The 25,539-nt window shown below is 35.6% G+C and overlaps 1 protein-coding gene across 1 annotated transcript in view; it reads left to right on the forward strand.

Annotated features, from left to right (window-relative positions):
• Positions 1-9,550: 9,550 nt before the first annotated feature.
• Positions 9,551-25,539, forward strand: part of LOC131032748 (alpha-(1,4)-fucosyltransferase) — a 43,072-nt gene continuing 27,083 nt past the window's right edge. The window contains exon 1 of the mRNA XM_057963795.2: positions 9,551-10,247. Within this exon, the coding sequence (XP_057819778.2) occupies positions 9,759-10,247 (489 nt within the window). The 5' untranslated portion in view covers positions 9,551-9,758. The remainder of the gene's footprint in view (positions 10,248-25,539) is intronic.

Below are 25,539 nucleotides of genomic sequence, written 5' to 3' on the forward strand. Positions count from 1 at the left end.
ATCAAATCACTTGGATTGTGCTTCCTCTTGGAAAATCTTGACCGCTCATCATAATTTGATCTCAGCCTTTGGTTTTTTTCTGAATTTTCTATAAATTCAGGCTCTCATCTTTCATTCAAAAAAATCTTGGAGAATATATTGTTATTATACTGTTTTTGCTCTAGGTTCATTGAGAATATTGCATACATATTTAGATCATTTATCTCATTTATTGCTTAAATCTTGTTAGATTAATCTTGCATTCATCATGCTCATATAGATTTAAATCCTTCGTCTTGGTGTTGTCTAGTCACTGGATAGCTTAGCAATCTGAGAGCAATCTTATACTCGCATCTTTTAGAAGGCAATGGGTCGATTTGTTATGGTTTTCATATTCATGCTTATATCTGACTAACCATGCATCTAATGACTTAATTGAAGTGTTGTGTATTCCAGATACAGATACAAGTCCACTTTTCACACACACACTTACTGGTTACTAGCCAATATAAAAAAAAAATATCAACAATAACATGAATACCTTTTACTGGTTCAATTGACATCAATGACAACATATCATTAATGCAATCTCTATGCAAAATGCCAATAAACTTGAAATGCCAACAAAACAAATGGTCCTCAAACTTTGGATGAGATCAAAACACATGAGAATAATGTAAAGTCTAGAGTTGCAATTATTAGTTGCTTAAGTGATTCAATATTTGCTAAAGTTATGGGGTTGAAGTTTGTTAAAAAAATTTAGGAGAAGTTTAGTAGTGTATATGAAGGTGATTTGAAGACAAAGCAAGCCAAGTTGAAAAACCTAAAGCATAAGTTTGAGAACCTGAGGATGTCTGATGATGAGAACATTGAAGGCTATTTACTTTGAGTAAATGAGATTGTGAGTGCAATTAGGGGTATTGGTGGAAAATTATAAGAAAGTGAAGTTATGAGAAAAGTGATGTTAACACTGCCTAAATGCTATAAACCTAAGAAGTATGCCATTGAATAAAGTCATGATATGGACAAATACACTTTGGATCAGCTCTACGACTCATTCTCTATGTTTGAGATTGTTGAGTTATATGATTTGTGAAAAGAGAAGAAAGAAGTAGCATTCAAAGCTACCAAGAAGATTAAAGATTACCTTGAAGAAAGAAATGCCATGGATAAGATAGAAGAAAATTTTGTGAGAAGACTGTAGAAAGGATCCGAAAAATACAAAGGCAACTTACCTTCAAGTATTTCAATTATGGAAGAATTGGTCATTATGCTTCTAGATGCACTTACAAGAAATATTATGGTAAGAGATCTGATGATGATAATAAAGGGAAGGATAGTTATAAAAGAAATGATAGAAATAAGAGAATGGATAGAGACAAGCCTAAGAAGAATTTATGTTCAATGGAGACATATTCATCTCAAGAAGAAGATGGCAATGACTCAAATTAAGAATCGTTGTTTTTAGCTATAGAGTAGAAGAATAATGAAAAAAGTCTAGCAATCTGAAATATATGAAGATCAATACAAAACTTGTGAGTGTGAAGATTGTACTACATGCAAAAGTAGAGCCTAAAGCATGGATAATTCATTTTGGATGCTCAAATCATATGACAGGTGACAAAGGAAAGTTCATTAATTTTGAGAAGTATAATGGTTGATCTATAAAGTTTGCAGTTGAGGAAACTACACCTATTTGTAGTAAAGGAACTAAGTCCATTGATGGTAATCACAAGATTGGTGATGTTTATTATGTTAAGTTTTTGAGACACAATCTTTTGAATGTGAGTCGAATGTGCAGTAAGGGCTATAAACTCGTATTTCATGGGTCTAGATGTGAAATCAGATAAGAAAGTTCTAAGAGATTAGTTGTAGAAGGTATAAGAACTAATGGCAATCTCTACTATGTGAAGGATAATAATAAAAGCAATTTTTTGGTGGTGTGGGGCAGTGAATGTTGGTTGTGGCACAAAAGGATGGGACACATCAACTTTGACAATATGGTGAAGATTAGTTCTACTCATGTTGTCTGAGATTTGTCAAAGATTATCAAACATTTGATACTATGTGTAGGCAATGTCAGTTGGGAAAGAAAACAAAGAGGATATTCAAGAACAAGGATTATTCAATCTCAAAGCCTTTGGATTTGATTTATACAGATTTATGCGGACCGATAAGAATAAGAGGACTGAATGGTGAAAGATATTTAATGTTGCTTATTGATGATTATTCTAGAATGACACGAGTTACTTTCTTGAGAGAGAAATTCAAAGCATTATAAAGGTTTAAAGTATTCAATTCTATGGTTGAGAATCAAGTAGATGCTAATATCAAATATTTAAGTCTAATAGAGGAGGAGAGCTTACATCAAATGAATTTGATTGATTCTATGAAGAACATGGTATTAGAAGACATTTTTTTGCTCATCAGACTCCTCGATAGAATCGAGTTGTTGAAAGAAAGAATAAGACTATTGTTGAAATGGATAGAACTATGTTGAAGGATTTTAACCTGCTCAATGTGTATTAGAAAGAAGTGCATATTTTTGTTTACATTATTAATAGGGTACAAGTAAGAGTAAATCACACAAAGACACCTTAAGAACTATAAAATGGAAGACCTCCTATATAGTAAACTATTTCAAAATCTTTGGAAGCAAGTGTTACATAAGGAGAGATGAGGAAGATCTAGGGAAGTTTGATGCAAGACCAAATGAATGAATATTTTTCAGATACTCTACAAGGAGTAAGGCATACTGATGTTACAACAAGAGGTTGAATAAGATTGTGGAGAGTGCAAATGTCAGAGTGAGTGAAGAATGGAATCAGATTGTGTCAAAATCTAAGACTAAAATAGATGTTATCCTTGTTTCAGAAGACAATGTTTCTGTAGAAGATAAAGAAGAGACAAGTGCACATGAAAAGAACCTAAACAAACACCTAATACACCAACAAACTATGTGCAGAAGAATTATTCAAAATATCAAATCATTGGCGACAAAGATAAAGGAGTTTAGACATGGAGAAGACTTTTAGAAACCAGTGAACAAGCAAATTATTGTTTCTTAAATCAGGTGGAGCCAAATACATATGTGGAAGCTAGCAAGGATGAAAGTTGGATAAAGACAATGGAAGAGAAGTTGAATCAAATAGAGAAGAATCAAACATGGGAATTGGTACCTGGATTAGTGATAAGAATGTGATAAGAACTAAGTGGGTGTTCTAGAATAATCTAAATAAAGATGGAGAGTCATGTAAGGAATAAGACAAGATTGGTTTATAAGGGTTATTCACAAGTTGAAGGTATAGACTTTGAGGAGGCATTTGCTTCGATAATAAGAATGGAGGCTATAAGGATGTTTCTTACATTTGCTGCATATAAAAACTTTAAGGTATACCCGATGGATGTCAAGTTACCATTCTTAAAAGGAGAGCTTGAAGAAGAGGTATACATTGAACAACCATATAGGTTCAAGCTGTCAGATGATCCCAATATGGTTTTCAAACTCAAGAAAGCACTTTATTGACTCCAGAAAGCTCCTAGAACTTGGTGTACAAGGTTGGATATGTATTTTTTGTAGCAGAATTTAAAAAAAGGTATTGCCAATGGTAATCTTTATTTCAAAGTTGAAGGTGATATATTGTTAATTATTGTTGTGTATATTAATGATATCATATTTGGAGGAGTTGATGTCATATTTGGAGGAGTTGATGTTGTATGTAAGAAGTTTGCAAAATGAGTTTGAGATGTCAATGATAGGTGAGTTGTCATTTTTCCTTGGTCTTAAAGTTACACAATCAAAAGAAGACATTTTCATTTTTCAAACAAAGTATATCAAGGAGATGTTGAAGAATTCTAGAATGGAGAATTCTAAACTAGTTATAGCCCTTTATAGCTATTGTTTGTAAGTTAAGAAAGGATGATGGATCTCCAAATTTTGAACAAAAACAATATAGATTCATGATTGGAGGATTATTGTATTTGACTATGTCAAGACCATATATTATACAGGCTATCTATTTCGTTGCCAAATATCAAGCCAAGCCTAATCAATCACATGATCAAGCACTAAAAAGAATAATCGAATATTTGAAAGGGACTTTGGATTATGATTTATGGCATTAGAAGGATGATGATTTTACTTTGAAAGCATATATAGATGTTGATTAGACCAGATGTGTTGATGACTGGATAAGTACAAGTGGTGGTGCATTTTTCTTGGGAGATGGATTGGTCCGTTGGTTGAGTAAGAAATATGATTCAATGTCATTCTCTACAACTAAGGTAAAATACATTACAACAACATCTTGTTGTACTCAAGTCATATGGATGAAGCAAACTCTTTGAGCTATCAAGGTGAAGTATGATGAGAAAATTCCTATTATGTGTGTTAATACACGTGTAATTAACATTTCAAAGAATTTGGTAATGAATTCAAGAACTAAACACGTTTCAATCCAGTATAATTTCTTAAGAGAGAAGGTTGCAGAGAAGGAAGTCAGATTGAAGTATGTGCTTACTAAGGAACATATTGTAGATATATTTATTAAGGCTTTGGCGAAGGATACTTTTGAGTAGTTCTGATAGAAGTTAGGGGTTATTGTCCCTTCTTTAAACTAGATGCATTTAAGTGGTGCATCTATCCATGGGGAAATTCAAAGTGCATCTTTTTTCTCCTAGATTGGTGTGGTTGTTGCTCTCAGGGAGGGCAATATAGCGTATGTGAATTCTTGGTTGCAAGAAAGTGGTTGCAGATGGAGTGTTGTAGTGATTAAAGTTATTCTCGAAAGAGAGAAAGAAAGACAAGTTGAGAGGGAGAGAGCTCAGTAAAGTAGTTGTTGCAAGCAATAGTGTTCCCTTTGTCCTTGATTTCAAAGGGAGAGAGAGTTTAGTAGAGGAAATAGTTGTTTTTTGTTGGTGGTACAAGTGTTGCCATCAATGAAAAAAGGGGAGAATGTTGGAAACTTGAGTTATGTTGAGTTGTGTTTTCATTGATGTCAAACTATCTAGTGTTGTCATCGATGTCATTGTGTGTTGTAGATGTTGTAGAAGTGAGTGTTCAAATGTTATTGTATGGCTTGGTGGTGATGTTTAGTAAGTATGAGGTGTTTTTAGAATGCTAGTCTAGTGGAAGTTTCAAAATATAGGAAACAATATTTATATGCAAGAAAGATTATTTAAGTCCTAGTGGAATAATGCTTTACATTTCTCTAGTTTGTGAAGATTATGGATTGCGGTTTTGGATAATATGTTTACGATCTATGTATATTGCACTATCGAGTTTGTAGGTCCTCTTTTGATCCGAGTGGCCTAATTTATATAATGTTACAAGTTTTGTTTATGGTCGACCTAGTTGAAGGTTTTAATGAATGATATCATATATATAGATGTGTGGTTGTATGAGTTGATGTATGGAATGCGTGTGAATTGATGTGAAGTGGATGTGAATATTGTGCAAGCAGTTTTGGCTTAGCAAGAGTGTGAAAAAGTCAATTTGCGAAGATCTTTGATGATGATATCTTCAATTTGATAGTGTTTTGAGTTTTGAAATAGTGCTTGATGTTAGATGTGTTTGCCATGACATTGGTTTCTTAACATAGTGCTTCAAGGATAAATTTATGATCAAGATACCTTGTTCATTTTAATTCATCTATTCCTTGTACCTACCAAAAGACGGTGAGTTTCTTTTACCAGCTTATGAAACTCTTTATATCTTGCCCTCAGATAGCGAGTCTTACTAATGCAAGTCCATTGTATCTTTCCCTAAGGTTGTGCTCTCTAGTCTTATAATTTCAATCAGGTGTAGTGAGTTCCTTGGCCTTGACCCTAAAAATTTGTAATCAATTATTCATATTGTGAGTGTGATTCTCACAATGGTTTTTCCTTATTTAGGGTTTTCCATGTAAATTTGGTGTTCATTTGCTTATTGTGCTATGCATTTTCATGTTTCATAATTGCAATAATATGTTAATTGTGATTTGAAGTTTAAAAGGTCAGAAGTAGAGTATTTTGAGGTTCGGACTGATTCACCCTCCCTCTTAGTCCTATGTCCTATTCAACAAAAAGTAACTTGGTAACTTCATGTCGATAAATACACAATTATTGAGGCCAATAAACACATATTTATCTAACCAATAGAATATTAATTATCACTATCGATGAAACCCTCTCTTAGTCTATCCCTTGTACATGATCAAATGCATTTTCTCTTTTGGAGAGGAGTTTTGTGCCACAAGGTTTTCTAGTTTTCTCTATTTGTGAGAGATTAGTTATGCATGGGCACCTAATGCGACTTAGTTGTTAGGACCCATATTACATCATCATTTAGGATCTTGCATCATTTGTATAATAATTTCACTCCCAAGTTGCACTTAAGGGGGGTTCTAATGTGAATGAGTTTATTTCCTATCTAGTTATTAGTGGGTGCCTATTCACATGTTAAGTTTACTTAGGAGTTAACTTAGTTATTATATATACTAGGTGTCATTTCTAAAAGTTAGTTATAATGGGGCCATGCCACATTATTTACTTTTCTAGTCATTTAGACATTTAATATTTTCCTCATGCAATTGATATTTTTGCATTGACCATTCAATGTTTGTATAAAGGGTAGTTGTCATACCTTGTGACACCTTACCTATATATTCAAGGTGCTCGTAAATTGTAACATATCATATCTCATTCTCATTCATTGGTCAATATCATTTCTCAATATTCAAGAAAGCTCTTGTTGCAACACTCTCTTGTGGAAGGTATCTTTCTTGGTCGATCCTTGAAGTTTGTAGCTTCATTATGGTTTCATTAGCATTTCAACACATCCCTTATAGGTGAATTGCAAAAAATAATAGGAACAATTAGTTACATGGATTTACAAGGTTGATGACACCTAAAAAACCCAACATTTATGTTAACCATTGGAGACTTCTCATTGCAACACACTGCAAATTACAACATATTGTTCCTTATCATTACAAAATCTCAATAATAAATGTTCAACTCAACATCCAAACACTTGAGATTACAAACTTTATTTTGCTTCCAATAAATATACATGGAGTGGGATCATCATGCCTTCATTTCTCATTTAGTTTTTCTACCACATGAGTATTTTTTACACGTCAATATCATTGTGGATGATAAGTAGTCCATATTTTTAGCTTGTAAAAAATTCATGTCATTTAATGCATGCTTCAACACACTTTTGGGCTACTCATGGGTGTAATCAACTTGAGTTATCAAGTTTTTAAGTTGCATGGTGTAGTTAAAATACTCTTGGACCACTCATGTAGGCCATTAGCTTAAATTCTCCAATATTCACTAATAAAAGTGATAGAGACAAAAGTTGAAGAACCTTCTCTTATAAAATTCACCACTCAAAATAAAATGGTGATGAAAAGTTACACAATAAATAGGTGTAATATTCTCTCAAAATGGGATATACCACTATGGAAAGTTGACTTGACTCAAGAAATTAAACCAAGGTATTACCAAGTGCATATCTTGGTTCTTGAAAATCTCTAGAAAGGAACAAGCTATCATTTAGGGAAAACCTTTTGTAAATATTAGAGCTTTATATCAAGAAAAAGAGGTGTCATAAACAAGTTGCCTAATGCACAACACATTGTGGTTTTACCAATGTCCTCATATAAGGGGGTGTAACAATAATGTACATAATCATAGGAGTAGTAAAATGATATTTTATATTTTACATTCATAACTATACTAGAAGTTGAATAATCATTTAGAAGATAAATTTAATAGTCATTTTCATATTGTTGAAATGGTACATCATATCACAATTTAAAAAAAATGAATGCAATAAATGCATTAATGGATGAATGTTATGAACTTCATTTTTTTGGTATTGATCAAAGCTGAAATAATTACAATGAAAATAAATGGCAATCTAAAGAGAGGACTACAAAGGAAAAGAGATGAACAAGTCTATGGACAATATGAGAACACCATATCATAGTTTTGACTAGCTTATACATCCCAACATTGTCCATAAATATCAAGAAAAGACTAATACAATCGACTAAACTATAACAATTCTTGAAACATAATAGAAAAACACAAATTAAACTTTAAATTTGAAAAAGTTTTAGAATTGTTTCGCACATTAAATCTCCCCTTCATGGAGCTACAAAAATTGGCATTTATTCTCTTCCAAGCACTTGTTATATCTAACATCTTCTCTATGCCTCTTTTATAACTAAAAACATAAAATGATGAATTAAAACTGTTAGGGTTTAGGTAGACTAGAGCTATAAAAATTATTAATTATAATGCAAAATAAAAGAGGCAAAGCTAACAATTCACAATAACATACATATTTAACATGGTTCACCTAATGTGGGCTACATCCACAGAAATATTTGTCTAGTTTCTTTTTATCATCTAGCAAAGAGAAAATTACAATCTCACAAACTTTTACACTTCATAACCACTTATTTATCAAGCCTTTTGGCAGTTTACAAAGGTCAATTTACATACCAAAATAGCAACAGACTCAGTTATTAAATAATGGACAATTTTTGCTTCAAGGGTGTTGCACCGAAATCCTTGGGCCTCTGTCAAGGGATAGGCTCCCAAGCTCTACATGAGGGGCTCTACCCCTTGCACTCCCTCGTTAGTTAATTTGGGGGAAAATGTGGTTGACAAAGTCATAAAAAATCAAGCATGCTAACATGATCAATCACCACATACATACATAAACATGATGTCAGAACAAAACTTTAGGATATCCACTTCCTAATGCAAAATATGGTTAGAATACACTATCTCACAACATCAATTATCACATTCTTATGAAGTCTAATACCAAAACTCGCTTCTTTCAAATGTAAAATAATAAAAAATAGTAGAGAAATGACTAAATATAATGTTCCATTTTTTTTGCTCTAGAGCAGTCCTTGAAAGTATGTTTTAAGCGTTTGTTGCACTAACAATAAGGACACTTCACTGATTGTATCTTCAAATATTTTAATTTATCCCTTGCAAACAATTTGTGGTGCAACATTTTTGAGCATTTGCCTCCACCCTAGACTTCTAGATTTGAGCACTTAAATTTCTCCACTTCTATTCTTGAAATCTACACTTCCATTTGCAAATTCCTCTATGAAATGTACAATTCCACTTGCTTTTAAGCTATTTTATGTATTTAATTCTTGTGCTACCTTTGATCCAAATTTAATTATTCCATCTTTTTATTGATTACTATTTATGACAAGATTGTATTATCTATCTAAGTTTGTAAATTATTTCCCATATTGCTCTAACCCATCATGAATTATAAAAAATCCAATCCTTTCCTTTCCTTTCCTATCTTTAAATTATTTTTTATTTTTACCTAATTAACCCCCAAAAAATAAAAACAAAAAATCTTTTTTTTTTTCAATTCACTAAAACTTCATATAAAAAAAATAAAAATCTATTGATCCAATTGCTATGAATACTATTAAACAACTATCTAATATGGCCCCTTTCTCCTATATATAGGAGGTACATACATGGACTATACTTTATTGTTATAAACTCAATGAAGAAGTCAAACTTCTCCCTTGGTGTTTTCTACTTGGTCTGTTGCTATGAAAACCTTAGCCCACCTAATCAAATATCGTTGTTTTTTTGGGACGATATCGTGTGTAAACCTCCTTGTGACACAGGCATATATAACATGTAGAGGAATTGTCTATAACAGTCCTTGCCATTTCACTGGCTTGCGTGCATATGTTTTTCTGCTCGTTTTTTCGAAATAGATCAGATTCCGCAAAGCCATGCTTTTATATTCAAAGACCTTGGTCAAATCTATGTACTACTGTTTTGCAATGGTAACTCTATTTTTAATGCTTCTCATTCTATTTGGGTTTGTAGAGTTACCCATTTCATCGTATGCTTTAGAACCCACAAAAACCCATGGAGACTATGATGAATCTGCTTCATTTCTCGAAGAACCGTTTACTGAGTTATCCAGTGCGTTCAGAAAATGGGATGGCCAAGTGGGCTGCAAGAATTATAGAGAAAAAGTGATGAGATTTTTGCCAACAAATAACAACACCAGTTTGCAAGATCCTGATGGGATCCCCTGCAATGCCTTGAAGATGAAGCATGTCTCTATTCTGGTTGAAGGCTGGACTTGGATTCCAGACGGTTTGGACAATCTATATCCTTGCAGATGCGGGCTTAGCTGTCTCTGGACCAAATCTAAGGTTCTTGCAGATCAGCCAGAGGCCAGGCTTTTTGAGACCACTACTCCTCCTCCCACGGTAATTTTCTTTGATCGATTGGGTTATTAATTAACTGCTTTGTTTGTTTCATGGCTATGTGACGATTTTAGTTTTTTCCATGTTCTGCGAGAACAAATTAATTACTGCTCCTCTTGAGGTAATTTACTTTGAATCGAAACGGGTCATTTGATTTATTTTTTGGATGTTTTAAAAATTCCATATACTGCGAGACCAAATTAAATACCATTCTTCCTGTAATAATAATCAAATTTGAGTCAAAAGAGGACTGTTGGTTTATCTTTTGGGGCTGATTCAAGAGAAAGTGATAATTTTTGAGATTTCCCCGCCTTGTCAGACCAAATTAGGACCCTTGTAAAATCGGGACACTCGATTTAAGTTGCCCACAACTCTAGAGACATATGGCAAGGCTGTATTCGAATGTCTCTAGTACATTTGACCGTTACGATGTTAAGATATCTCACAATCGTTGCCCAAGCTTACTCAAGACTGTATAAAAGGTGTTCACTTATGTTCTCCAAGGCTTGAAGAAATGTTATGCGATCCCCTACTTCCTCCAGGATTTACAAATAAAAGATTATTTGAGGAAATTGAGCATAATGGATGACTTAGTCGACAAACTGTCTATAAAAACCTGGGTTCTGAACTTATTTCATTGTTAGAATAAGTCATAACATTAACAGCAGGTGTACAATTCTCTTATGATTTATTCTAACATTCACAGCATTGACCAATTGGGTTTTGAACCTAGGAATTCATGATAGTATGTGCTCCAACTTATTGCTATACCACAGCAAGCGGGCTTCCGTTGTGGCTATATTCTTCTGCGATTTTTTTTATATTGCCTTTATAGCCATGCTCTGTTGTATGGAACCTATGCTATTAATGACTTTTCAATTCAGTTAGATTATCAATCGCAACTGATCTCTTCATTTCAGGAGTCTTAGCCTTCAGCATTGAAAACTAAAAGAACAATGACACACATACATGAACTATATGCAGCATATTTAATATATATTATATATAAAATAAATCAAATATGAAATGAGAACAGTAAAGCATGATCATGAAAAATTTATTGGAGTCACATGCATTACTGTCCTATATACACTAGTGTCTGGACAGACTGGTTGCCTCTTCAACAACTGCAAGCTGAAGCAGTTGGTCTAGTAGGCCCCAGTTAAGGGATGTCCAGACCTGCAGCCTAACGCGCAAGACAGCAGAGACATCAGTAAACATACTGTATGAGTGCCATGGAAGTAAAAAAAATCTTCTGGAAACAGAGTCTTTTATTAAACAATGAGAGTGATTACATACGGGCTTCTAAGCGTCATTACTTCATCCTACAGCTCTGGTAAGGACTAACTACCCTAATTCAGAATAAATAAACTAAGACTTATGGTCTTTCTTTCAATCCACTAAATTCCCTCTATATCCCTCTATGCCCCTACATAAAACGTTGCAGCTATGTTTATACAAAAGAGGTTAAAATCATTATCACAATCCTTAAGGATTGCATCAGCCTTCTGTCCCACATTAATTGGATCAACTATCCATTCTGAGCTGTGGTTGGTCAGGAAATCTGGTGAAAACCAAATTGTTTTTCCCAAAATCTTGGTTGTGGATTGCTTCTTCCAGATTCCATCCTAGGTTTTGCATTCTCAAGCATTTAATACTGGCGACCTTGCCATGTTTTCTCCCATGTCTGATCATTGATTGATCCAGCTAGGCTCATGTGGAGTCAGATCCATTCGCTCACTGTAGGTGGCTGTACTCCCTTTTAAATCCTTGTTGACCAAGGAAATAGGGGCAAGCGACAAACATGTGTGCATTGGGGCTTGGGTTTCCTGTTTCTATTAGCTGCACGAAGGTTTGATCTTGCACTGCCTGCAGAACTCAGCTACATGCCTATTTCTCTCTCATTTGTGGACAAGGATGGTTTGTAACCAGCAAAGGGTGAATGCCTGATTAAAATAGTTGGCCCCAAACTTCAAATACTTTACTTGGCCTTGACGAGTAACTTGCTGTAGGGCCAAACAGCAGTAATAATTATCCAGGGACTCTGTGCCAAATCTAACCTTGAAAATTTTAATTCCTCAGCTCTGTGTGGCTGTGCGTGACTTCCACTGAACATATTTGGCGTAGATCGGTAATACAAGGCTTCCTGGAGTCTCACATAGGCAAAATCAGTCTCAGGCCAAGGGAGCTTTGTGCAGCACTGATGCCTTATCCAATCATGTTTGTGTTACTACGGAGCATCACTTGGACATGTAAAACACTTTTAGGGGAAATTGCACTTAGAACTTTAAACTGCACACTTCAAAATTTCAAACACTCTCTGAAACCTACAAAAATGTGGCAAAAACACCAAGCAGCAAGAAAATGTGTTTGGGTGATGCAAGATTGCTTAGCCTCTTAGATGCTCCTGCACCACTGGCTTACAAATATTACACATGTGGATGCGTGTGCTACACTCCACTCACAGGTTTTGTTCCCATCTTCTTCCCTCTAGTTCACTGCTACTGAGGATTTTTAATGGCAAAAAGTATCTAACAAAGACGTCTGTGTTTTGATGTGTCCACTACTTGCAATAATATGGTAAGGGCCAGTATATTTGGAATTTTGGACTTAAAATTTAAAAATTTTATTGCAAACAGCTGGCTTAATATTCAAGGCTTGAGCTGCTTATATGATGCTAATCCTTTTTTAGTTTCGATTTCTCATTCACTTCATCTGAAACATCAATTAGTCTAGCTCCATTTGCTTTTCTTTTTCCTTTATATCTTGTTTCTATCCAGAAATTTATACTGGCACAATTCTTTGGAATGAGCTAATCTTGTTACACTGGCTACAATGTTTAGAAGTATATTCTTCATGTACCACATGAGAGGATTTCAAATGATCTTTGATTGTTTAACATTCTGGTTGCATCATCTTTCCTTTTATCTCAACATTGCTTTGCACAGGTCCAATCTAGTGGCTGAGATTCAAAAGGTTTAGTTCTTTTTGTTCATAGGAATGCAATCCGCCTAAGTATTTCAGAAAAATAATTGCTACCTTCTCCAAAATGTTTAATATGAAACTCAGTAATGCATCCACTCACATCCTGCTCTTGTTTCTGTGGTATGTTTCTGGCTCGTATGTCCTGTTGGGTAAGATCTCTTACAAAAACATTTCTCTGGTTTTTCACATCTGACCTTGCCTTTGTCGGTATTCACAACAGTTTTCCTCACCATAGTGAAACTTCGCTATACAGTTTCAGTTAGGCACTTGAGATTATTTTATGTCTCATAAAGGCTTTGGAAAACAAAGTATGCTACTAACCGTGTTAACCAGTCATTCAATTTTTTCAGCATCCATATCTGTTGATTTTCAGACCATGGTAAGCAGATTTTCCAAGCGTCTTGTCAGTAAATACTAAAAGAAATACACTGCACTGGAATGCAATTTTATAAAAGAGAATTTATATGCATCATAATCAAAATTAGAATACTTGCTCTTTAAATAGATAAGTGTACTTTAAATGCACCAAGAGAAATTAGATGAGGTGTCAAAGAAAGGCCCAAGTTAAACTTACGACTCATTGGAGTGGCACTTAGTTTGACCGAGCAATCAACTAGTCTAACTAATCAATGATTTTGGTCTAACAATAAATATTTCCTAATCAAAATAAGTTATATCTACAAGTCACTCAAGTCTCAAGTAGTTAACTGAGCTTTAATCTCAAACACGATTCCCTATGTTCCTGGGTCTTATTCTCCTATATAACTATGTCCTCTCTGTGCTAATTGCTTAGCTGCACACAAGTCTGGATCTGCTGCTGTCACATGTGTGCTATCACAGTGGGAACACTGACTCGGCAACACAAGGCGAAAACACTAATACTCCCTCTTTGTGTGGAAAGTGTTCTCCACAATCCAAATCTCTCTCGTATCATCTCAAACTTCCAACAACTGAAGCTAAACTTTAACATAATTCAACACCCTGTTTCTGAGAGATTCCTTTGGCAATCTATTTTTCCTTGTACTCTTTAATAATCCCGAGTCTTGACAGTTGCATGCATGGAGCCAACTAATGATTCCACAGAAGGTTTAGAAATTGTCTCCACAAAGCTGGAAGGCATCCAACCATGCTTGACTGGTTGAGAAAGTAGCCTGTAAAGGTCATCATGTCAAACTGCTTTGTCCAAAACTTGACCAAGTTCAGGGTTGCATTTTTTAATGATCACTTGCTGATCATCAAAGTGAGTGATACATTGTAGTTCTGCCATGCAAGAAACTAAAATAAGACTTTTTGTTAAACCAAGATCATACAAGACATTATCTAGCTCAAGAATATCACTCTAAGGCTTGCAGATGGAAACAAAGCCCAATCTAGTAATTGGACTAGTGGCATCCTTGCCCAGCTCCACCCATATGCCATACTCTCATTCTTGAAATCTGCTGAATGCCTTGTTATTGAAGGCCATGTGTCTGGATCATAGTCCAAAAACTTGGACTCAACAAAAACTTGACAAGGTCCGAAAACGACTCAGCAAAAAATTCGGTAACTTAAAAAAATTGCTTAAATTTCATAGAAATGCATTTTTTTTGCAAAATTTAATGAAGAGATGCATCCAATGAGTCAATAAATGTGTACATAAAAGAAACAAGATAAATCTAGATATATTTGATTGATTTAAAGGCAATTCGTGTACAAAATGTTATCCTCTTGTGGAATGCTGATGGCTGATAGTCTGAAACAAAATGAAACTAATAAATTGTTTTTGTAAAACTAAAAGTAACTAGTAAATGCTACATTAAAATATTTTACATCTTCCTCTTCCCAGCTCTAGTGAAAACTAGGAGAGAGGTAGAACTAGAGGGTCTAGTTCTAGGAGTCTGATGTGGCTCCTCTACCTTGCCAAAATGATGTTGAGGGTAGCATCCCTCGCGGAGGTCTAAGGGTGAGAGAGAGAGGTAGAGAGATAGGTCTAGATCTTGGGGGAGAGAGGAGAGAGTGAGATAGAAAGCGGTAGAGAGAGGGGATAGAGGATGAATGATAGGGAGATAAATAGGTCTAGAATTCGGGGCAGATAAAGTGAGTGAGATAGAGAGAGTGAGAGAATGTTGATAGGAGCCTACTGATTATAGAAATTTGACTAAGTCTGAAAATTTATAAGAACTTCTAAAACCTAGAATTTGGATTACAACTCTTGGAGATTTGAAACCTCTCAAACATCCTGCCAATATATACATGAAATATAATTTAAAGTATTCTTATACTTAAATGTTATATTTCATGTATATATTCTGATGAAGAGAATGAGACTCACTTGAAGAAAAAAAAAATTAGATAATTTTCTGATGCGTTTGGGGCTCTTTTTTTTAATGCAGCCAAGTTTTTGCCAGAGTCTCGCTGAGCTTGTTGTGAGAAACTTGCCAAAAACTTGGCGAGTTTTTACCAGAAACTTTGTGAGTTTTTGTGCGAGTTTTTGGCGTAAATACTCGCGATAGCACTATGAGCATTTCCAAACCCAAATAAACCCAAATCCCCACAATAAATTTAGCCAAATTGGTGAACCGCATTCTCAAGCCCGAATCTAAACCCGAATGTGAACCAGCAACTTAGCATTAAAACATTACCCTACAAGCTAGCAAGATCTTGCTTTGATACCATTGTAATATCCCAATTAGAAATATTTTGAAATTCTCTTGAAATGTGAAATATGCAGCAGATTCGACATGAAATATTTTTCCAAGTATGATTAAAACATTTCAAAAGATATTGAGAAAAACCCACAAAATTTATCAATTTCCTTAAATAGTAATGCACTCAAATTTCCACAATCTCCACACCAAAACTTCTGGGTCTTTATCTATTGATAAAAACTGAGTTTCTAGCATAAAAACTTATGTAACAGAAAAATTCCAACAGCAACAGCAAATGACAGGAATCACACTTATAAAACCTCACCCAAAGTACTGCATAAAATGCACTACAACTTCACTATTTTGCTCACAAACTACATACAACTTTATCCAACTGAAAGATGAATACACAAACATCTAGAACTGATCTGGAAACAAAAACCAAAACCAAAGAGCTGCTCCACAACACAAAAACAAACTACAGTTAACAACACCAAAATTGCAGCTACTCTCGAACACTTCACTTGCAACTTGTAGCAATTACACAAACACAAAATCCTGAAAATAGTTGTAAATCCTTATGCACCAATGCAATTTCTGAGAGAAATTGCCTCTAGCAAACCAATGGGGTTCCATTCACGGTCTCCAACCTTTAATGGGTTTTTGTGCCAAAGGAACTGTAAAGTCTAAGCTCATACAAGAAGTTGTAGAAATGAACTGGTAATTCTGAAAATAAAAAATGAAATTTTACTTATACCCAACTTGGGCCCCAAACTCCAATGCTCATCTTGGAGGGAACAATAATTTAAAATTATATTTTAATCCTCCACTCATTTCTACATACCAAAAATAGCCAGCTCTTACACCCTATCGTATCTGTTTAATTGTCTGTCATAACCGTCATAGCACTATGAGCATTTTCAAGAATCCCACTTCTCATTTGGATTTTAACCAACTAATTAATTTCGATATTTATAGGCCCCAAAATAATATAAAAAATATTAAATTCCACAAGCAAAAATAAATATTAAAATTACTATTTCCCTATTAATTTACTTCAGCCTGGTAAATGTTGGAATTGGGCTATTTATTGTTGAAAATGAATTAATTTGAAAGGGTACATGACCGAAAATTGAGATATTAGTGTTGTAGAAGTCATGGTTAGTGTCTCAAGATCTGATATTGAGAGATTCTATTGTCAGAATTTCAAATTTGGAAATTGAAGATTGAAGACCTCTTGGTGGAGAGAGATCAGTACAACATGGTGTCTTCTTCAAAAAAGCCTTCTAGCTTGTCAAATGAAGACTACGTTAAACTAGATAAGAAAGCAAGTGTCATCCATTTATGTCCTTCTGATTATGTTTTGGTGAGTGTATTATGTTTTGGTGAGTGTATCATAAGAACAAATTACATATATTTGTTTTGGAAAAAGATAGTAACCTTGTATTAGTCTTGGGGTCTAGTGAATAAACTATTTTTGAAGAGGAAGTTGTATTCAATGAAAATGAAATAAGAACCATAATGATCATCTCAATTGTAGACTCGCATGGAAACAGATGTGGTACATATGCAAATACAAAGAAATTTTAGTATCCCATGATAAAAATACAGTTGAATATACATTAGAGTTGCTGGATACCTCAAATCCTTATTTGGATACGTGTATCTACACATCGAATAATTGATATGGATAAAATACTTCTAGGCACAACATGGATACTGCCTCCAAACGCATCCCATAAACAAGTCTATATTTGGGTCCTATCCAATAAATTTTGTTGGTGTTGTATCTAGTTTAGGGTTTATGAAAAACATTCAAAACTTTAAAAAAATTTCACATGCACAATATAACAAAACAAGTATTGTAAATTAAAATATAAAACCCAAAATGTAAGAACACCTTTTTAAAAAAATTTGTGGAATTATGCCAATAGAGTCCACAACAGAATTAGCAATGCACATGCTATGAAAGATATTCGCTGTATCATATTCTGATATGGTTTGCAAATGCTTTCTTTAAAATAAATTGTTACAAGATTGATGATGGAAAGTCTTTTCAAAGAACTTTATTACATATAGAAAATCATTCAACTCATACACATTTTGAAATACCTTGTAACAGGGCTCAGATGATATCTATTGGTTTGTTGTTGCAACTCACAGGGTATAACACCATCTTTCTGTCTTCAAATTCATCAATTCCACCACGATTCAATGCCTTACTGCTAGAGTGATGGGATTATGCAGCTCCTAGCTTCACTCAGCATTAACAGAAAATCAACAATTTTTCAGCACTTGTCTGTCCACAATCTCCCAGCCTATTTTCCAGCTTGGTCATAGCGCTAGAACAGGGAATAACAGCTATAATCACTGCCAAACCACCTTCAATTTGCACACTCCAAAGTTCCAAGGGTCTGAAATGAAAGGCAGTATACATTGCAGGTTTGCTATTCTAAGTGTCACTCATGGACAGCCATGAAAAGCCTTAAAAGGCTCATGGCATTCAACAGAAGTATTAACTAGTAATAACCATCAACCAATATTTTCCCTAGCACTCGATTTTGCTTTCAGATAGCGACAAGAAACCACTTCCGAAGCCTGTTGACAACCTTCTAATAACCCAGCAGCAAGTTCAGTGCTGGAAACAAGGTCGATTGTGCCTTAAAATTTTGAATATTTTTCATGGAACATCCAAATGCCATGAATTCACTTGCAATTGCCTTCAAATGACCAAACACCGCTTTTAGATGAGCACGAACTTCAAACAACAACAATTAAATGTCTCACGCCAAGTATCAAAACCCTTGCAGAACGTACTGAAACTGTACGGCCTCTATGGAAAATAATTGCCACCTGTCAAAGTTTGGATGCTCCACTGTCCACATATCATCCTACACTGCAGGGGTGATAGTAGATGGTCATGACACCATGGAGAAAGTTGTATCCAGTTTGAATGCTAAATCATCTGCTTTGGCTCAAGTTTGTGGACTCCTTGCTAACACTAGCTGCTGCTTCTGCTGCTTGGTTTTCTTCCTCTCAGCACACTGAGATGCATAGTGGCCCATTTTATAGCACTTGAAACACTTCATGTGACTCAAATCTTTCTTCCTCCGGTCCAAAGGATTTAGTTCTTCATCCTTGCCCCTTTGACCCTTCTTGGGTCCTCTTTTCTACCACGTTTTTGTTATTTTTACTACTTTCAGATTAATATAAACTCAGAAATCAGAATTTAGTTTGATTAGCTGAAAGATTTAGAGATTTCTAGATTTAGGCATGACATAGAAATGAACAAAGAAATAAGAACAACACATGGTTACCCTGGGAAAACCTCCTAGGAGGAAAAACCCAGCCAGAAAAGATCTTCAGATCTGATTATGGATTATATTCATATAACAGTTACAACACTTATCTTAGGTCCTTGAAGATGTCTGAAGTGTTTGCTCCTAGGGCTGATGGAATCAACCACAGGTCTGCACTTTCATGTATATCAGGTCTGCTCCTTCAACACACCAATCAACACTCAGACTCAAGCCCTAGATCTGCATTCTTGATGTGTCTTAGATCTGCACTGATTCAGTAACCCTGGCACTTTGATTCTGGAACAGCTCAGCCTTCTTTATGACAGCAAGAACTTGATGTTTGCTTATTTAATTGGCAGGGATGATTTGCATAAATTCCTTCACCAGCTTTTGCATTAATCAGATTGTATACTTTGCATCATTAGACATGTGTGAACTCAGATGTATACTTCGCATCCTTAGGCATGTGTGAACTTCGCATCATTAGCAGATATGTATTTTGCTTGAAGGATGTGTATTAATTGTTTTTTGAATGATGCAGATATGTCTTATATATATGTGATGCAAAATCCTTTTTATGTCGGCCTAATGTAAATTAAATTACTTTTAATTTTATTTGAATCTCTTTAATCCGAAATGCCTTGATAGATAGGGTCACCCCTATTTAAGCAAGCACGTTATTATGCATGTAGTGTGGAGTGAAGTGAGGTATAGGGCCCAGCCCTACACGTTGGAGAAAGGGGCTGGCCCCCTTGGGCGGATTCCAATGTTGCCCAAGGCAATTGGAATCCACCATTCCCTAATTATAATCAACAGTTTTGACTCTCTTTTGCTGTAGTTGAAACAATCTCTGTCATTTCCCCTTTTTCATAGTAAAATATAAAAATAATTAATAACATTTTTTTAGTTGGGACCGGTCACTTTTATTTTTGCGGAAACTTAAATATTATAACTTTAATAAATGAAAAAAGTTTTGGTTTTTTAGCACCTAAACATAAAAAGTATTTTAAATACTTGGATGGAAAATAAAATTAAAATATAATAAATGAAATAAATGGAGCCCCCAAAGAAGACAACTATAAAAAGGGCACTTTTCCTTATTTCATAATAAATCAAGTCCTCACCCCTGGAATGGGAGGAAGGAGTCCCTGCAGTCATGTGTTGGCCAACATCTACACCAGTAACAATGACTCTCCTCTAGTTCAATGCCCATGCCCTACTCTAAATGCCAACTATAGTCTAGTCGCGGGGTTGGGGGGGGGCAACCTTCATCCTCCCACCCACCCCGATGGGTGGGGGGCTGATTCTATACATAACATGCCTATAATGTTGTGGGGGGGGGGGCTAATATTGTATGGGCTTGATTTCAGTTTAGCCAATGCTAGTTCCTATGCAAGGTTGGGGGGGGGCCCTACTATTCGTCTGGTAGGCTGGGGTGGGTGAGTGGATGTGCCATTGGCATGTTACATATAGAATTGAGAAAGGTATTGTCTAGTCCCACCCCCTTACCAACTAGAGTTTCCCACCCCAGCCTTCATCGGTTGGGCACCCCCTTTCTATGTTGTCCTTGCTTCCCAATTTCAGATTTCAGCAGTTTGTTCAATCTAGTGCATTCAAGGATGAAAAACCTTAGTTTTTTTGGGGTTTGAGAGGACAAAAACCCTCTTGAGTTTCACGTTTAGTATCAAGGATGAAAACTCTTGTTTCCAATCTTGGGTGATTCAATTTGGAAATCATGATTGTGCTGATTTGTGGTGGATTTGGATTTTGTTACTGTGTAACTACTGTGCTGCTATAGTCTTTTTGGCAAGTGAAAATCATTTCATGACTGACACATATTTGAGGGTTTATATATTGAATTTTAGAGTTTTGGGCATCTTAAAGGGCTAGATTTGAGTTGTTACAGTAATATTTGCTGCTGGTTGACATCATTGGAGGGGTTTGGCACTATTTTTGGAGGTAGCTGCACAAAAATTTAGAAATTTTTTTCAAGTGGCCAACCATTTTTGAGATATTTATTGCTGATTTAGGAGGCGCCAGCTGTGAGGATAGTCCATACATGCTTATATGGCACTTTGAGGTTTGATTTGTGTTTCCAAGGTTTGATCTGTACATTAGCAGTAAGGATGGTTAAAAATAGTTTGTCTGGTCACTGTAAGCTCTTACCATAGTCGTACAGCTGCTGTAATAGTCTATACAGCTTTTAACCTAGCTGGATCAGGCAACCATACCACTCCAATAAGGACCATGCAAGTTGAAAGTTGTATTGTCACATCTGATTTTCGTTTTAAAGCAATTTTCAACTTTGAGGGTTTCCAAATTTATGTTGAATTTGATCTGAGCATCTAAAATGACATAGGGTTTGTACCAACTATTATATTTATCAAAATTTGGTACAGATTTTGGCTTATGAAGAGTTTTAATTTGTTTCTTGTTTCAAAAAATATAAAAATAAAAATAAAATATAAAACCATTAAAAAACATAAAGGGGAAATTTGAGTGGTAACAGAGCTTAGACCCTGCTAGCCTGCAGGTTAAGCTAATAGTGGATGCATTCTAGCCAAAGAAACTTGAAGTCTACAAGGAAGATTGAGATGGAAGGATTTTCAGATGCCTAATTCAATGCCTTAATTCAAAGATAGCAGCAAATGACCCAACTATTGATGCAAATGTTGCAAACAATGCAAAACATGAATGCTACCATAGAGTATACACACCTACAGGTAAGGGAAGCATCTCAACAAACATGAACGATGACAAACATAGAACCGTAATTGGTTTGGCTGCTAGACCTTTCCAACCCATATTCGTATGGAAGTGAGAAGAACCACCAGAGCCACAACTACTAGAAGAGGTCAAATAAAAGTTTATGAAGAAAGAGGAAGGGTCCAAATCAAAAGAAATGGCTAAGAAAGAAATTGGGAAGCAAGAAGAACTAAAAGAACTCAACATGCAAGTTGAAGGGAAAGATTTTTTAATGTTGATGTTTTATTGACTTCTAATGGTTGCACGTGTCAGCAAATTAGTGAGGAAGTTGGGGAGGGAAAGCCATCACTTGGTTTGACGTGACAAGTCCAAGATGGAGGAAGATGCACCAAATCATAAGCTATCCTTAAACTTCCAAATGGTGAGCCATTGACAGATTTTTATAGTATTGTGGATGGACACGCATTTGAAGAAAATATTTTGAGTCACTAAGATAGAAGTGTTGAGGGAATCTACTCAATTTCTGTTTCATTAGAGGGTGAGCTCCTTGGCAGCCAAAGGTATGAAAAAGATTTTCATATTTCAGATTTGTTGCTTCCTCGTCTGTAGAAAATTCTTGTGATCATGGAAGGCATGCTAAGAAGGGCGATAGAGTAAGGGATGTAGCTTGCAGTATAGGGCATCTGGACTCTTTGTTCAAGTTTATGATTGTTTTTGCATATGGGATCCATGTTTTTTTTTAAAGGTAAAAGTGGAGAGGCATTGAAATGACTATTGAGCTCTCCATCTCTTGCATTTGGATTGAAAGAAAGTTTATTAGGAATCATAGAGGGTTTGTTGTACATCCTTACCACATTGTGAAGGATTAATGTTCATAGTTTGTATATCACTCTTTTAAGTACCACACTTGAAGACAAGATTGTGGGTGATGACCAAATGAAGATAGTCACCACAAGATGCTTCATGTAGAAAAATGGTGAGCAAAATAGATGTGTTGACGTGTATTTTGTACACAACCAAACATAGAATAAAATACCCAAATGGTACCTTATCCTCTCTTGAATAAAGTCTCTGAATGCTGAAGATATCGCGAAAAGGATCAAGCAGGGTGACTTCAAGGTTCTTCGTTGTAGGATCTCTACGTGTGGATAAGCACCAGTGGTCGTTGTGAATGCTGCTTCTTCAAGGGGCCTTACGTATTTTCGATCTACAGGAACAGGATTTTCCTAAATGCTAACAGGTTCTCAAAAAATAGCAAAAGATAGGGTTTTCAAGAGATGAATTCTAATCTAATCCTAAGAATGACTCAATGTAGTCTAGACTTGGTAAGATTTGACCAATTTCAGTATTGCCAAGGAATTACAACTCTACTGGAATTGATGCGATCTTCTAAGGTGACTAGTGATTTTCAAATCATCAAAGATATAGATACTATCATAAAGATACATATCAATATTTCAATAATGATTGAAGGTTCAAACAATCTCAATATCTCCAGTTGACCACACAAGGCGTCCTTACAATCAGTAAGAAGCTAGTGGTTTGGAATGTGAATCTCACCAAAGATCAAGCACAACACTTAGTCCTTCAAACTTAAATACTATTTCGATTGAGAATGATTCAAGAAGATAAACAACCATGAAAATAGCCACAAGAATTGCAATAAAACACCATAACTTCAATGTTTTATTGATCTCAAAGCCAAATGGACAACAATTGTTCAAAATTCTTTCTTCACTACTCAATCTTGCTACAAAATAACTTTCTTCTCTAAGCTCCTCTAATCTCTAATAATCTTCTTCTAATTGCTAATCATCTAATGACAAAATGAAAATGAGTGAGGGTATATATAGCATCCTCAATTACAATGAATGGCCCAGATCGAAAGAAGATCAATGGCTGATAATCTGACACCTAAACCCTAATTAGGGTTTGTTACAAAAAGTTCCCCTTTTAGATGAACATTATTAAATGCATAGCCAAATATTTAATTGGCACAAAAGTCGAGGAAACATAGACCAATGAGAATTAAGATGCCACATCATCCTGTAACAACCTTTCTTCTAGAACTTTGTTCCCCTTCCTATGCTCTTTCTTAGCATATCCAACGAATCTGGACACAATTCCTTCATTCTCAGCAATAGGAATTTCAGGAAGATTCCTCATTTGTTCCTCCAAGTGAATGACTTGATCAAAAGCCGTGAGAAGAGCCGTTTCCCATCCAGGTTCGAGTTCTTTGATCTTCTCAATCAGGAGCATGGTAGTGAACATTAGGTCTCGTTGCCCATCTGTGATGACCTTCTTATCTTTGCAAAAGATGACCTTGACTCTCTCTTCCAATTCTTGGAGGTTCACATCGGTCTCAATCTCGATCCGCCTGCCAAGAATGGTACACAACACCTCAAACACCTTATCCTGAATTGGATGGATGACACCTTCAATTTGACTGCATTTGGTGTCGATGTCTTCGAAAAGAACCTCTTTCATTTGGAGTAGAGCTGACCACTGTAGTAGGTTGTGAGTTCCTCCATCCATTATCTTTTCTTGTGCCAGGATCCTCCTTGGTGTTTGCCTGATTACTTGCAGGACCGGAATGATAACATCTCTAGTGTGAGCGAAAGCGGCTACAGTTATCATTAGATTGTGGATAATCTCAAGGACCTGGATAGCTCGATGGATTGTCTTCATCATTCTTGTTGCAAATTCAACAGCTACCGTGTGGGATTTATCAATCCAAGAGCTCATAAGCTGAACCAAGCTTTTGACCCTTTCTGCTTCGCCAACTGATTCAAGAGGAAGTGCTTGCAAAGGAGATACTGCTGGATCTTGACGTCTCAAGGGCTGATTGAGATGACTAAAATAGCCTCTCCAAGCACCTCTCTCTCTCTCAAGCTTCCTATTTTTTTCCATTTCTTCCTTAAGTTTGTCTTTAAGTGCTTCAAATGAATCAGTTGCTTCTTCCATTGCTTGCTCAGTAGTGAGTGGACCAAGCTCAGATGTTTCTAAATCATACTCATCTGCAAGAATCTCACCCTCATACTTGTCCACTACTGGTGTAGCAATCTGCAATTTCCTGGATCCTGTCTCATCTCTTATTACCTTGGACATCTTGGTGGCCTTCTTCTTTTCCATTACCTTCTGAGAATTCCCTATGAGGTTTTCTAAATTAAATACATCTTCTTCCTCTTCAATTACGATCACCCTTGTCAGTCTCTCTTTTAACCAATCCGGAATGGCAGATCTTGTCTCTCTCACTTGTATTTCTTTAGGCAATGGTTCATCTTCTTGGAGAGGAGATGTTGCTTCATCATCATTCTTCTCTTCACGTAGCTCATCAACTTGGGGAGATTGACTTGATGAATGCCGAGGTTTCTGCCCCTTTTCAGGCTTATCATTCTGTACCATGGACTCCATAGATTCATCAACTTTAGGTACCATCTTCCCTTGACCTTCTCCTTGGCTTGCCTTCTTTTCATGTCGAGAAGATGTGCTTGATGAGTGACCTCGATTGGCCTCTTGCTTCTTCTTGGAAGACTCCCTTTTTTCAGGTCTTTCTTTTCTCTTTGCACCTCTAGGATGAGAAGTGTTCTCACTCACGCTTGCTTCTCCTTCTTCTGGGCTTGCCTCCAAAGTAAAAGTCATTGACATGTTCTGCTCTCTCATTTTTTGATGTTGTAC

Source organism: Cryptomeria japonica, chromosome 5, assembly GCF_030272615.1.
Source record: "Cryptomeria japonica chromosome 5, Sugi_1.0, whole genome shotgun sequence".
NCBI lineage: Eukaryota > Viridiplantae > Streptophyta > Pinopsida > Cupressales > Cupressaceae > Cryptomeria > Cryptomeria japonica.